General features: G+C 32.9%; 3 protein-coding genes across 3 annotated transcripts; 1 reads left to right on the forward strand and 2 right to left on the reverse strand.

Annotated features, from left to right (window-relative positions):
• The first annotated feature begins 2,601 nt into the window (after positions 1-2,601).
• LOC106325449 (zinc finger protein JACKDAW-like) lies at positions 2,602-5,602 on the forward strand. The gene is made up of 4 exons (XM_013763495.1): positions 2,602-3,018; positions 3,361-3,760; positions 4,441-4,694; positions 4,783-5,602. Exons 1-4 carry the CDS (start codon positions 2,832-2,834, stop codon positions 5,442-5,444), a joined length of 1,503 nt encoding a protein of 500 aa, XP_013618949.1. The 5' UTR covers positions 2,602-2,831; the 3' UTR covers positions 5,445-5,602.
• A 2,668-nt stretch (positions 5,603-8,270) lies between these two features.
• On the reverse strand, positions 8,271-9,217 carry LOC106319389 (fasciclin-like arabinogalactan protein 11). The gene has a single exon (XM_013757704.1). The coding sequence runs from the start codon at positions 9,151-9,153 to the stop codon at positions 8,422-8,424; it is 732 nt and encodes a 243-aa protein (XP_013613158.1). The 5' UTR covers positions 9,154-9,217; the 3' UTR covers positions 8,271-8,421.
• Positions 9,218-9,950: 733 nt separating this feature from the next.
• Positions 9,951-12,083, reverse strand: LOC106319378. Its single transcript, XM_013757692.1, has 4 exons — positions 11,836-12,083; positions 10,509-11,460; positions 10,357-10,436; positions 9,951-10,281 (listed from the first exon to the last, which is right to left on the reverse strand). Exons 1-4 carry the CDS (start codon positions 11,884-11,886, stop codon positions 10,111-10,113), a joined length of 1,254 nt encoding a protein of 417 aa, XP_013613146.1. The 5' UTR covers positions 11,887-12,083; the 3' UTR covers positions 9,951-10,110.
• Between the last annotated feature and the right edge of the window lie 711 nt (positions 12,084-12,794).

Genomic DNA, 12,794 nt, shown 5'->3' on the forward strand with positions numbered 1-12,794 from the left:
AAAACTTTTTGGGAGTCAAAGATAGTGCTCCCTTAAAAAAACGGGAACTTTTTGCATCTACCTATATGATTTGTTCTTGGGAGACATACCATTTTCCTTTGCCAAATACATTTTCTTGGGTGCATACAACTTTCACATTATAATAGATAGGAGTTGAAACTGTGTCCAGTTAAACTTATATGTAGATCCAAAACATAGCAAGTACATATTAACTTATATATTTTTCATATAACTGTTATGTGGGCATTGTCAACTAATTCTGTCAATGATATTAAACTATATATATTGCTGTTCTTCAATCTTATTATAAATTTGACACCGTTAAGTTAACGGCGTTAACCAAGATATTCATTACATGTTTTAAACAAGAAAAAGAAACAAAAATCAAATTATTCATAGATAATTACAATATGCTTCCTATGATTACCGGGTTCATGAATTATGGTCAACAAATCCTACGAGTTGCAAGGTATATTGATCAGGGTTTCATGATTACATTATCCCACACAAATTGTTTACCTGTAACTATTAAATATCCCTATGAAAAATTAATAACATCAGAACGTTTCCGCTGTCAAATTAATACTTGACAAACCGGACACTATAAAACAGTATTTTACATCACTTATTATATTTACATTACTTATAATTGATGAAGAAATTACATCCTCAAAACACCCACTAATTAAGTAGATAATTTTCTCTTTTAACTACAAGATTAATTATTAAAAATATTCTATATGAGTTGATTTTTAATACAATGAATAAATCCGAAATATCCATCGTTTTATGTGTAGCTATAAACAATTAAACATTCACTAATTATTTAATAAATTTCAAAGAACAACATTATATAGAATTTTTTTTGAACTGTCAATGTAGACTTCCTTTTATATAGAAACTAGGTGATTTTCCCGTGCTCATGCACGGGTATAATATTTAGAAAGTAAATATATTATAATAATTTATTAATATTTTGTTTTTAATTTTTATTTATTCTGTTATTTATATTGTATTTAATATGCATAATCTATTTTAACTAACGTTCTATTATTTTAGTTAGACGTATAATTTTGGATATAAAATATCTCGACTGTTTGGTTATTATTTTGATATATTAGATAATATTTGATTCTTGTCTTAGATTCGTAAATATATTTTTAGTAAGATTATGTATAATTTAATATATGTTGTTTTAAAAATTAAATAGTAAAAGTAAACTAAAGTGTTGATCGATTCAATATTACATAAATAAATATAACAATGATAGTCTTTTGAAATCTTATGCATATAATATATATAAGTTATAAAAAATACTTAATTGTAATAGTATGTTAATATATTTATATTATCAGTTGACAATTTCATATTTATTTTGTAATATCTTAAGTCGTTCTATAATTTATATGCATAAAATATTACTATAAATAAAATATATTATTAGTAAAAAAAATAGATTGGTCTACTTACTCATTTTGTGGGCATATTGTGTTACATATATTTTGTCAAATTAAAGTATAGCTATTTTTAATCTAATTCAACCAAAAAGTATTAATTTTATTCATTGTATTAGTTTGGTTCTTCATTATAGATGTGTAAATATATATTTTTTTTATTAATTTGATATATGTTAATTTTCAAAAATAAAATTATAAAAACAAAGTTGCATAAAAACATAACCCATATATTTTAAAAAGGAAGATTATTTCTTTACTTTAATATCAAATTTATTTTTCTAAGATTTCCTTTTTATGAAATCACATCATACATATATAATATTTTCGTTTTAAAATTTATAAATATTTTCTTTATCATATATGTTATTTGAAAAATATAAAAGGGAACTTAAATAAAAAATATAAATTTTATTCAGTGAAGGTATCTTAGTTTATGTTATTTAAATTAAATTTTAATAATTTGAAAAATAGATTGATTTATATAACATGCTTAATACCTTTAAAATATATATTATGTTGTTTAAGATTATCTTTTAAGAGAGAAGATTAATTCTTTACTTTAATATCAAGACTATTTTGTAAATTTTCTTTTTTATGAATTACACTATGTATAAAACATATTCTCATTTTTTAAATTTATAAATTTCAATTACTACATAAGTTATTTGAAAAAAAAGGAAAAAAAATAAAATAAAACAAATATTTAATAATGATAATTAGATATATTTAATTAATTAAGGGTATCATCGTAATCAACTACCGTGAAAGTTAACGTCTGACACATAGGAAACTGATTTCTCAAATAATATTATAGAGATATCTATGTAGACTTCCCTTATAGTATATTTTTTTTTCTCCCACTTTTTTAACACACCATAGATGTACACATGCACGTGTGTCTATGTAACTGCTAGAAAGGAAGAGACTACCTTTTGAAGAAATTACTACAAAAATCATATAGACTACACCAAGAGAAAAAAGTAGATCTCTACAAGAACATCTCCCAGATCTCTCAACATTATTTTAGGAAAAAAATATTCATGTGTTAGTTACTTTTTAAAATATAAAATCAATAAAATCTTTATATATAGATATATAGTTTCATGCCTTGAAAATGTATTCATCATCTTCTTTGGTCTTTTCTTGTCATTTGGCATAACCAAGGAGTCAAGCACATTCAAACATTCTCAAGCCCTAAAACCCAAAAAAATTCATATGCTCTTTGTTCTCCTCTACAAATTAAACCATAATTAACTATCTCTTTTGTTTGTATACTGTTCTAAATCTCCTGATCACCTTCTTGTTTTCTTGCAAGGTTTTATCAACAAAACACCAAAACCCAGTTCTTGTTCTTTAGCGTTTACATAAAAAAGTATGCATATGATTCCAGGAGATCCGTTTTCTGTATCATCTTCCATGGGAGGGTTTGTCCATCAAGAACAGCACCTTCATCATCTTCAGCAGCATATGCCTGACATTAATCCTAATTCTAACCCAAACCCTGATGCTAAACCAAATTCGTCATCAGCCAAGAAGAAGAGAAATCAACCTGGCACCCCAGGTATGATTCACTACAATACACGCGTATATATAAATACATATATGCATGTGCTGTAGAAGGCACCATATTTTTGTAAATCTGAATTCTACTGAATTAACATTTAACCCTGTAAATGCATGTATATATGTGTTGCTTATATAATCACAAAATCAATATTGACACATATATGCATATGCATCTTCCATATATTCCATAATTTTGTTATATTTGTTATATCCGGATGGTTTACATGCGTGTTTCTTTTGTAATATACAAATATGTTATCGTTGAATAATTCATTAGAAACAAATTAAATATACGTTTCAAAAGATAATGATACATTGTATTTATACATATGGACAGATCCAGATGCGGATGTCATCGCTCTATCGCCAACAACCCTCATGGCGACAAACAGATTCGTCTGCGAGATCTGCAACAAAGGGTTTCAAAGGGACCAAAACTTACAACTCCATCGCCGTGGCCACAACCTTCCATGGAAGCTGAAGCAACGGTCCAACAAAGAGGTGATAAAGAAGAAAGTATACATATGTCCTATCAAAACTTGTGTTCACCATGATGCCTCTAGAGCCCTTGGTGACCTCACTGGGATAAAGAAACACTATAGCCGCAAGCATGGCGAAAAGAAGTTTAAGTGCGAAAAATGTTCTAAGAAATATGCTGTTCAATCTGATTGGAAGGCTCATGCCAAAACTTGTGGCACTCGTGAGTATAAGTGCGACTGTGGCACGTTGTTCTCCAGGTATTACATTTGATCATTTATTTACCAGATGAAAAAATATTTGATATTGGTTTATGTAGAATTTTTGAACTAGAAGTCGATAGTATCGGATGAGGCATTAAAAATGTGAAAGTGTTAGAAACTAAGAAATTTGTGTGAAAAAAACTAATTAATACACATAGGCTGTCGTATTATATAGCTATAGTGTCGGTATGAATGTGCGCGGGTTTGATTAGAGCGCAGAGCGTTAATTGAATAGTTTCTGAGTTCTGACTATTGGGGAACACTATTTTTATTTTATTTCTAGATTTTGGAAAAATCTGCATCCTTTATGAGTATGATATTCGATGAATTTTTGATGGTATGAGCATCTATTTATTTTGTGTGTTTGTATGTGTACATGTCTGTTTGGCTTCACTCGTTTTAATTTCTTCTATTCACACTATATGTGTGTGTTTACAGTAGGTTTCTATTTAAATAATTAAGTTTTGTGTTTGTTTGTGTCTTCATGTCGTGAGTTTGCATAGGAGAAATAAATGCTTCATCTGGCCAAGAATGTTTTCTTTTGCAAATGATTTCAAATTCAATGCTATGTTTAATAATCAATGGCTTTGCTTTGCTTTTTTAATTAATTAATTATTATTATTATCACATTTCCTTATTTCAAATTATGTACAAACCTAAACCGCTTTCTATAATAGGAAAGATAGTTTCATCACGCATAGAGCGTTCTGCGACGCATTGACAGAAGAAGGTGCGAGAATGAGTTCACTTAGTCATCCGCTGATCTCTACTACAACAAATCTTAATTTTGGAAATGATTCACATGTTATGAATAATCCAAACCTTCCTCATGGATTTGTCCACCGAGGAGTTCATCATCCCGACATTAACGCTGCTATCTCTCAATTCGGTTTAGGGTTCGGACATGACCTAAATGCAATGCATGCACAAGGTACATTATAACTCAATCATCTACCTATTCTGATATTACAAATTATACTATTTTCATAATTTTTCTTTTTTATATCAACTCAATGTAGGTTTATCCGAGATGGTGCAAATGGCCCCCGCCGGGAGCCACCACCTCTTCCCTGATTTCTCCGGCCAACACCACAACCAACAATTCCAAATTACCATGACTTCCACAAACCCTAATCTCACGTTATCATCATCACAACAAACCTCAGCTTCACTCCCATCACTACAACAACAACACCAAAACCTGAAAGACACTTCTTTCTCCCCAATCTTCTCCTCCTCCTCCGAATGCAAACAAAACAAGTCTCTCTCTCCAATGTCTGCCACTGCACTCTTACAAAAAGCTGCACAAATGGGATCCACTAGAAGCAACTCTACCAACGCTCCTTCCATCTTCGCTGGCGCAACAATGACTTCATCTTCATCCGCCGCTTCTCATCCTCCTCCTCGTTCATCTTCTCCAATGATGATCCAACAACAACTCAACAACAACTTCAACACCAATGTCTCAAGGGAGAACCAGAATCTTGCTCCTCCTAATAGTGGTGTAACCACGAGTAGTGTGGCTAAAAATAATCAATTTCAAACAAATGGGTCAGGTCTAAACCCGGCTCAACAGATGGGGTTGACCCGGGACTTTCTTGGAGTGAGCAACGAGCATCACCCTCACCGAACGGGTCATCGTCCTTCACAAGAACTCGCAAGGTTTTCTCCATTAGGTTGATCGATTGTCTGCATTAATAAGATCCGATGTAACTACATAATGTGGACCACAGATCAAGATAGAAATATGGGGGGGGGGGGCAACTTTTTGGGTTTAGGATTGGAAATTTCTTCGAGGAGACGTCTAAGAACTACCCCTTGTAAGAGTACGTTTATTGTACGTTTCTTAGGTTGGGTCTCTTAGCGTAATATAAGATACAGTCTCTTATTTTTTAACTAAAAAAACTAAGAGACATCTCTTAAATAAGAGATCATAAGAAACGTCTCTTAGTTTTTTTTAGTTAAAAGTTAAGAGATTGTATCTTATATTACGTTAAAAGACCCAACCTAAAAGACCTGCAGTAAACATGTTCTAAGCGGTCGGAATGTGGGGACAAAGGTTGACAAGACATCATCGATCATATCAGTTTACATTAAATGCTATATGTACTTTTACTATGTTTATGATGATGATCATCATATATCTATATCATAACATGCATGGATTTGTATCTTGCGACACTGTCGTTTTGTAAATGTTATTTCTTTTTGGTCATTACAACTTATGGGATATTCAAAAATCTGGTCTGTATATTCGAGAAAATAGAAGTAGATGAAAACTAAACAACAGTGTTGAAATTATCTTCCAATAGGTACTTGATCCAAACCCAAGTTCTCGAGATGTGAGTCAACGTTCCTTTGGATTCTGCATAAACTAAATAGTATATTTGTACTTTGTGGCTAATATCATCAGCTACTACGTATTTTAAGCACACCAGTAGGCCTTGTCTTTATTTTGACTTATCTCTAACCTCCACACTAGATAAAAAACGAAATATGTCGTTTCGTGGAACCATGCATTATTCCTTTTCACTATCAAAGACAACCACAATATAAAATTGCAAAAATTTTACATTTTAAAACTAATGTTATTACCTCATCCCCACCAATTACTAGTCATAAGTACATTAACCATAAGCTAGAAATGTAGGGATTCATGAAAAGAAAGAGACCACCATATCTCCATGTAGGGGATATGTCATTAGTTAATAGCGACGTTTTGAAATAGCAAAGTCTATTTTCATCTAAGAAACCTAAATTATGATAATTATGAAGAAAATGGATGAAAAGTCCGATTTGTTTAATTGAAAATAGATTTCGTAAATTTTTGCTAAACAAGAATTTCCTTCTACCGGTTAAATTTGCTACTGATCTGGTTATTAACTCTTAACATTTTGGGCCCATCAAATTTGAAGTTAAGCTCACATTAATACAGGTTCTAAAGGTTGCTCACTTGCTCCCACTCTAACCTCTCATGTATAAGAATCAAGTAATCTCAATTCATCTGCTTCTCATCTCAATCGATCTCCCTAGTTCTCAAATCCATCTTCCTTTTATTTACTTACATCTTTCCAGTCTCCAAATCATGATCAACCCACATCATCTTGTACTTAAGAGTGATTATCAATGGAAAGAAATAAAAGCTATAAAATATGAATTTGAAAAGGCTATAGCTTCTGGTGCTAATATGGATGATGTAATTCATCCTAAATTTCAGATTTACACACACTTTTCATACTTATGGACATTTTTTTTTTGGAATTTCGACAACAACTTTCGTCTCGAAGTAGTTTTGATAGGTCTAATGTCCTAAAATTGATAAGAAGTATTATTAGATTTGATAAACTCAACTGTTTCACACCTAAAAAATATCATATACTCCCAAAAATGGCTTCAATCTGAGAAATGTTCCAATGCGATGTGACTATTCTACTATAAAATAATGAAAGGCTGATATTGGTACGTTGTTTCCATTTGAAATATTTTGCATCGTCTTTGATTTGTCGATTTGAGTGATATTTTCTTGTTCTTTTTAGTGAGGCAATTTTTGTGCAGAAAGAAGTGATAGTAAAGAGGTGATGTAAGATTTTGTTAGTTGAGACTTTTTATTATTACATAGATTTTGAAATTCTAATACATATACAAGTTGAATGAGTAAAAAATAAGATAATGCTTTCTAATAACATTAAATTTTGTTAAAATAGAATTTTAATCGTAAGAAATAAGAAGGATGGCAGCAAACTTGAAAATAAAGTTTGAGTGTACATTGACGTAATGATAAGAATATCAGCTTGATCTCTTTTACCATAATATCCGTCTAAGAAAAAACTAAAATAAGAACTATTAATCTTTAGATCCATCCGCAATGATGAAAAATCTCTAATATACACACATATATATAACATAGAGAGAATCAATTGATGTATTTTTGTGGTGATGTGAGATTTTTTTCATTGAAAGTTTTATTTAATTATTACATAGATTTGATAATCTAATACATATACAAGTTGAATGAGTAAAAATAAAGATAATTCCTTCTTATAACATTAAATTTTGTTAAAAAAGAAAATCAATCATAAGTAACGAGGAATTTTGAACCAGAATTTGCTATGAAACCATTATGTTCCTAGAAACTGCAAAAAAGTTTAAAAAGTTCCTAAAAAGCAACGGAAATTAAATCCAAATCTGCGGTAACTGATGATCTTGGAGATAATAGACAGTAAGAGCAATTGACAACTTTACTTCCCATCACAACGCTTCTTAATTGAAGTCTAAAATTCAAAAACTTTCTTCTTTGGAGAAATAAAACTAATTTTCTTTTTAAGATAGAGATTGAAGTCTAAAACATTTTAATTTAATCGTCCAGAAATAACAAGCTAGCGAAACTTTTTTCTTTAAACAAATTATGTTCATATTCACTGAACTAACCAAACGGTTTTATCAACTGATAAAGTTTTTTTTTTTTTGTTTTATCACATTATACTCATTTTTCATCAAGAAAGTTTTGCGCAATCTCAATCGTAATTTGTCTCATTTTGAATCAAAACAATAACAAGATAACACAAGTCTCAAATTACAACAAAATTTAAAGCTCTTTTTTGATCAAAAAAAAAAAAAATTTAAAGCTCTTTAAAATCCAATATGGACTGACTTGGTGTTTATATCCACAGAGAATAAGCAGCAATGGCTGCCATGGTGGTGAAGATTAAACCGTATCTGATCCTTTCTGTGTCAGATGAATCAGTAGAATCTCCTCCATCGTCCCCACTTGGAGCTGAACCTTTCGAAACCAAGCCACCTTTCTCAGGCGCAGGAGCAGGAGCCGAGCTTGAACCAAACATTGCTAATGGCAACAAAACTTGATCCACTTGATACACAGCGAGCTGCTTATCGCTGTAGACAGAGTTAGCCACCGTTGCGCTGACAACTCCTGTGGTGATGTTCACTTGGTTACCGGAGCTAGTAATGTTAAGAGGGAATTTACCGTTTTGTCCATCACCAGCTTGCGTGCGTAAGGGGTTACTAACGGTTTGGAACTGAGGCATGGTCAAGAGTGTAGGAAGGACATGGAACTGAACAAGCTGAACCTTTTGCTGGTCAGATAACGAGTTTAAGGTTCCGGATTTGAGGCTGCTAAATGCGTTGTCGGTAGGGGCAAACACAGTTAGGCCTTGGCTGGAGGAAGAATTGAGCTGAGTGTTGATTTGGTCTGCGGCTTGGGTGCTCTTGAGGAGTCTTATGAACATTGTGTATTGACCAGCCTTTTCTAGGACTGCGGTTATGTTGGTTGGACCTGAAGGGGTTGGTGCTGGAGCCTGACCATTGGTTGTAGCCATGACAAGGAAGAAAATGAATAGATTAGAGGACATGAATGTTCTTGAAGTAGCCATTGTTGTTATTGTTGTTGTTGTGTATGTTGAGAGGTTTTGGGGGTTGTTAAATAGAGAGATGTAGGTAGGTAGGTGAAGAGTAGGATTCTCTTGTTAGTGTGAAGATTATTACTTGTTAACTAAAACATATTATTTCAATTAAGAGAGACTGGAAATGTTATTAGGTTAAACTTACAAAAAATTGGTTTAAACTGAGAGTGATAGAGAGGTAGAGAGAGATTACTTTGAAGGGAGAGGTTGGGTGGGTGAGAATTAGAAATGAAGAATGAAACTGAAAAGGGTTATTGTGATCTGTCAAAAGCTGTGAAGATGTGTTCTTCAAGCAATGTTACATTTCTAATCATACTACTCGTTATGATTTATGTAGTCATGTGTGCATTTCATCACTGTGATGTAAGACTTACTAATTATACCTTATTTTGAAGGAAAACTTCAAAAATATGTGATTTTTTTTAATGGTGTATTATTTTAAGAGAAAAAATGAGTTTGTGAATAGTACTCTCTCAAATTTTAAGTAATATTATTCACAACCTCAATTTGGTATTACACTTTTTTAATTTATAAATTGATCTTTAAACTTTTATATAATTTTGTTTTGTATCTAAAAATATTCAATACTTGTGTTTAATAAAAAATATTAAAACTTTCATAATACAATTATAAGTTTATAGAAATCATTTTCTTAGAAAATAAATTTATGTATACAATAAATATATAGTTTAAATAAAATTATTTTTGGGTAAAATTTGTAAGTTCTTACAATAACAAGCATTATTGGAACTAATACTAAATATTAATAATTAAACATATTTAAAATTAAAATATTCTACAAATGATGTCACAAAATAGCATCAAACTGCTCTTACATCACAACAACATTGACAAATGGATTCAGCTAAAACTAAAACTAATTCTACTAACCAAAACAACAAGACATCACTAGCTTTCAGCAAACAGCTACTCTGCTGTCTGAGACTGTGGTGGAGCCACCTGAGTGCTTGCTGGTTCCTGGTGATGACTATGGCTTCTCCTCCATTTAAAAAGCTCGTTAATAGCCGTTGTGCCGGACATGGTGAGTCCAAATCCGATCATAGTGGCTAAGACAATGCACACAACCGGCTGCTTAAGCTGACACAAGTTAAATGAGAGGGTTTAAGAGAATCAAGAACCAGAGCTTTTAACAAAGTCAGTTTCAAATCTTACAACTGAGTAGAAAACATGTCCGAACAGGACAACTAAACCAAACTGAACGGTTGCAAAGATCCACACATAGCTCCTTTTCACTGCACCACAAAATCATCATGTTTTAACTTAGAGAATAAGAAAGAATAGAAAGAGAGTATATATATTATTACCCATTGTTGTTGATATAACCGATGCAAGAAGACCAATAATGCAAGAGAATGGCAAAGCTACTGCAACGGCACTAGACTTCATCTCCATCACCAAAAGCTGCTCGAGGAAACAGAAGTAAGCAAGCATGCTCACAATGACGAGAACCGGCACATCATGCCATTCGTTTAACGTACGCCTAGACCGGTCCTGAGAAGAAGAATCCTCCACACGGAGAAGCGTCACGGGGAGATTCTTCACCACTTGTTTGCACACGTCACACGTTATGTTCCCTTTGATAGTGAACCATTTGATGGTGCATGCTTTGTGGGCAAGAGCTAGCTCCCCTTTGCACATGCACTCCATCTTGAAAGCTTCTGAGTCTTCTCCCAGCTCAACCATACAGATCCTGCACACAGCTTCCTCTTCCGGAACATCTTCTCCCCCATCATGATCATTACTTGTCTTAGTATCTAGCCGAGATGGAGTAGGAATCACACGGAGAAGCCCTAAGGGCTTCGCATTTCCATCTTTATCAATGAGTGTAGGGACAGAACGTGAACGGCGAATAGGCAGTGTATGCTCTCTGACTTGATCATCATCGACGGTGTAGCTTCCGTGCATTGACTCAGGATTGGAGTGAACCAACGGGGTTACTGGTAAAGACTCTGTCTTGTTGGATTTTTTAAGGGTTAAGAGGTTAGTGAGAGACCATGTTCTTGGGATGTTGGAGACCAGAGCTGAACCTTCCTCAATATCTGCATTGTTGTTCTTTCTGAAGGTAAAGACGTTCTTGAGATTGGTTCTTCTTCTTGAAGAAGAGGAAGGACCGATTCTAGGACTTGCCATGGGAGAGAAGTTGAACCTTTTTGAGCCATGAGAGTCTTCTTGTGCTCTCAGCTCTATATCTAACACAAGGCATCTCCATCTTTCGTGTTGGCTGGGTGATATCTCCTCTCCTGTGATCTCACCATCCTGCAATCATTAAAAGGATGAGTCTTTCAATGTTCACTGAGCCTTAGACTTCACACAGAATGTTTTGTTCACTTGAAACTGAAGACAACTTTGTTAAATAATTAAAAGGATGAGTCTTTCAATGCTCCTTGATCACTACTTAAGAGCCATAGACTTCACACAGAGTGTGTGCTCTTTACAACCAATAGAAGCAATCTGTTTGGGGAAACCCCGCGCATGGCGCGAAGAAAACAGAATCCAAAGCATTTCTATGACTTACAGTTTCAACTATTTGTAGAAGATCACCTAAACCCTCTTAACTAAAATCAGGGAAAAGAAGAAAAAGACTCAATTTTTCATTTTGGAATTTGAGTTGAAAGAGTGAGAGAAAAATACCATTATAGCTGGAGAAATATCTTGGGGACGTTTATCAACATCCATCATCATCTGATTTCAGACAAAACCCAGAAACTAAGAAAAGAAGAATCTAATCGATCCCGTTCAAATTTAATAACTTGAAAAAGGAGAAGTCTTTCCTTTTTGGAGTAGTTAAATGAGGATAATAAACTCTTTCAGTTTTGTTTTGATCTTTTTAACCAATCGGTCCAGTGAGTGATTGCCTCCCGTTTCTCTCTAACTCTAAGCTTAGCTTCTTCTAATAAAGCTTGCTTAATTTTGGGGTTCGGCGGTTTTATTTTGTCCTTATTTACTTACATAGCATACTTCTTTTGGTAGCAAGTAGTAACTTGTCACATTAGTTTTAAAATTCATTTTTATCCTGAATGGGAAATGAGAATAAACAGAGTGGAAATTTGTGATATTTTCCTCCTTTTTTCCGTTTCTCTCAGTCATTTTTCTTTCGTTAGTTTGTCATATAATTTGTTGTTTTACAGCCATTTTGTTGTGGTTTTCATTTTTCTTATTTACTATGTGGATTGTTTATTCGCATTTGTTGAAACCTGGGCCTTATCGGCCCAATTATTTTTACGCTTGTTTGTGGTTTATGTGTGAACCGGAAATGTAGGGCCAGCGAATTCATGTGACACGACGACTATAGTCTAAAGCCCCGACCCAATGTGGGATCCACACGTGAGTGTATGAAAACAATATTCATTAGTATATCAACATTTATTTCAATAGTAATCATACGATCAAACCGTCAAACATTTGATTAATCTACTCGAATAATTAACGTAACCTTGATTTCTTCATAAAGCAGGTGGTATTGTCGGTTGTCGAATCGTCTATGTAATATTTCTCATATCATAATTGTAAGATCATAATAAATCAGCATTAAAAAAAAAAACCTTGATGTCACGTGGCAACATAATAATGGTAAATCTTAACCTTTTGTG

Source organism: Brassica oleracea, chromosome C2 (assembly GCF_000695525.1).
Source record: "Brassica oleracea var. oleracea cultivar TO1000 chromosome C2, BOL, whole genome shotgun sequence".
NCBI lineage: Eukaryota > Viridiplantae > Streptophyta > Magnoliopsida > Brassicales > Brassicaceae > Brassica > Brassica oleracea.

Excerpts from the sequence above, each read along its gene's own strand:
- LOC106325449 (XM_013763495.1), top strand. The coding sequence starts at position 2,832 with ATGCATATGATTCCAGGAGATCCGTTTTCTGTATCATCTTCCATGGGA. Across the intron at positions 3,761-4,440 it reads TGTGGCACGTTGTTCTCCAG|GAAAGATAGTTTCATCACGC; the intron begins GTATTACATTTG and ends TTTCTATAATAG. Across the intron at positions 4,695-4,782 it reads AAATGCAATGCATGCACAAG|GTTTATCCGAGATGGTGCAA; the intron begins GTACATTATAAC and ends AACTCAATGTAG.
- LOC106319389 (XM_013757704.1), bottom strand. The coding sequence starts at position 9,153 with ATGGCTACTTCAAGAACATTCATGTCCTCTAATCTATTCATTTTCTTC.
- LOC106319378 (XM_013757692.1), bottom strand. The coding sequence starts at position 11,886 with ATGATGATGGATGTTGATAAACGTCCCCAAGATATTTCTCCAGCTATA. Across the intron at positions 11,461-11,835 it reads ATATTTCTCCAGCTATAATG|GATGGTGAGATCACAGGAGA; the intron begins GTATTTTTCTCT and ends TAATGATTGCAG. Across the intron at positions 10,282-10,356 it reads GACATGTTTTCTACTCAGTT|CTTAAGCAGCCGGTTGTGTG; the intron begins GTAAGATTTGAA and ends AACTTGTGTCAG.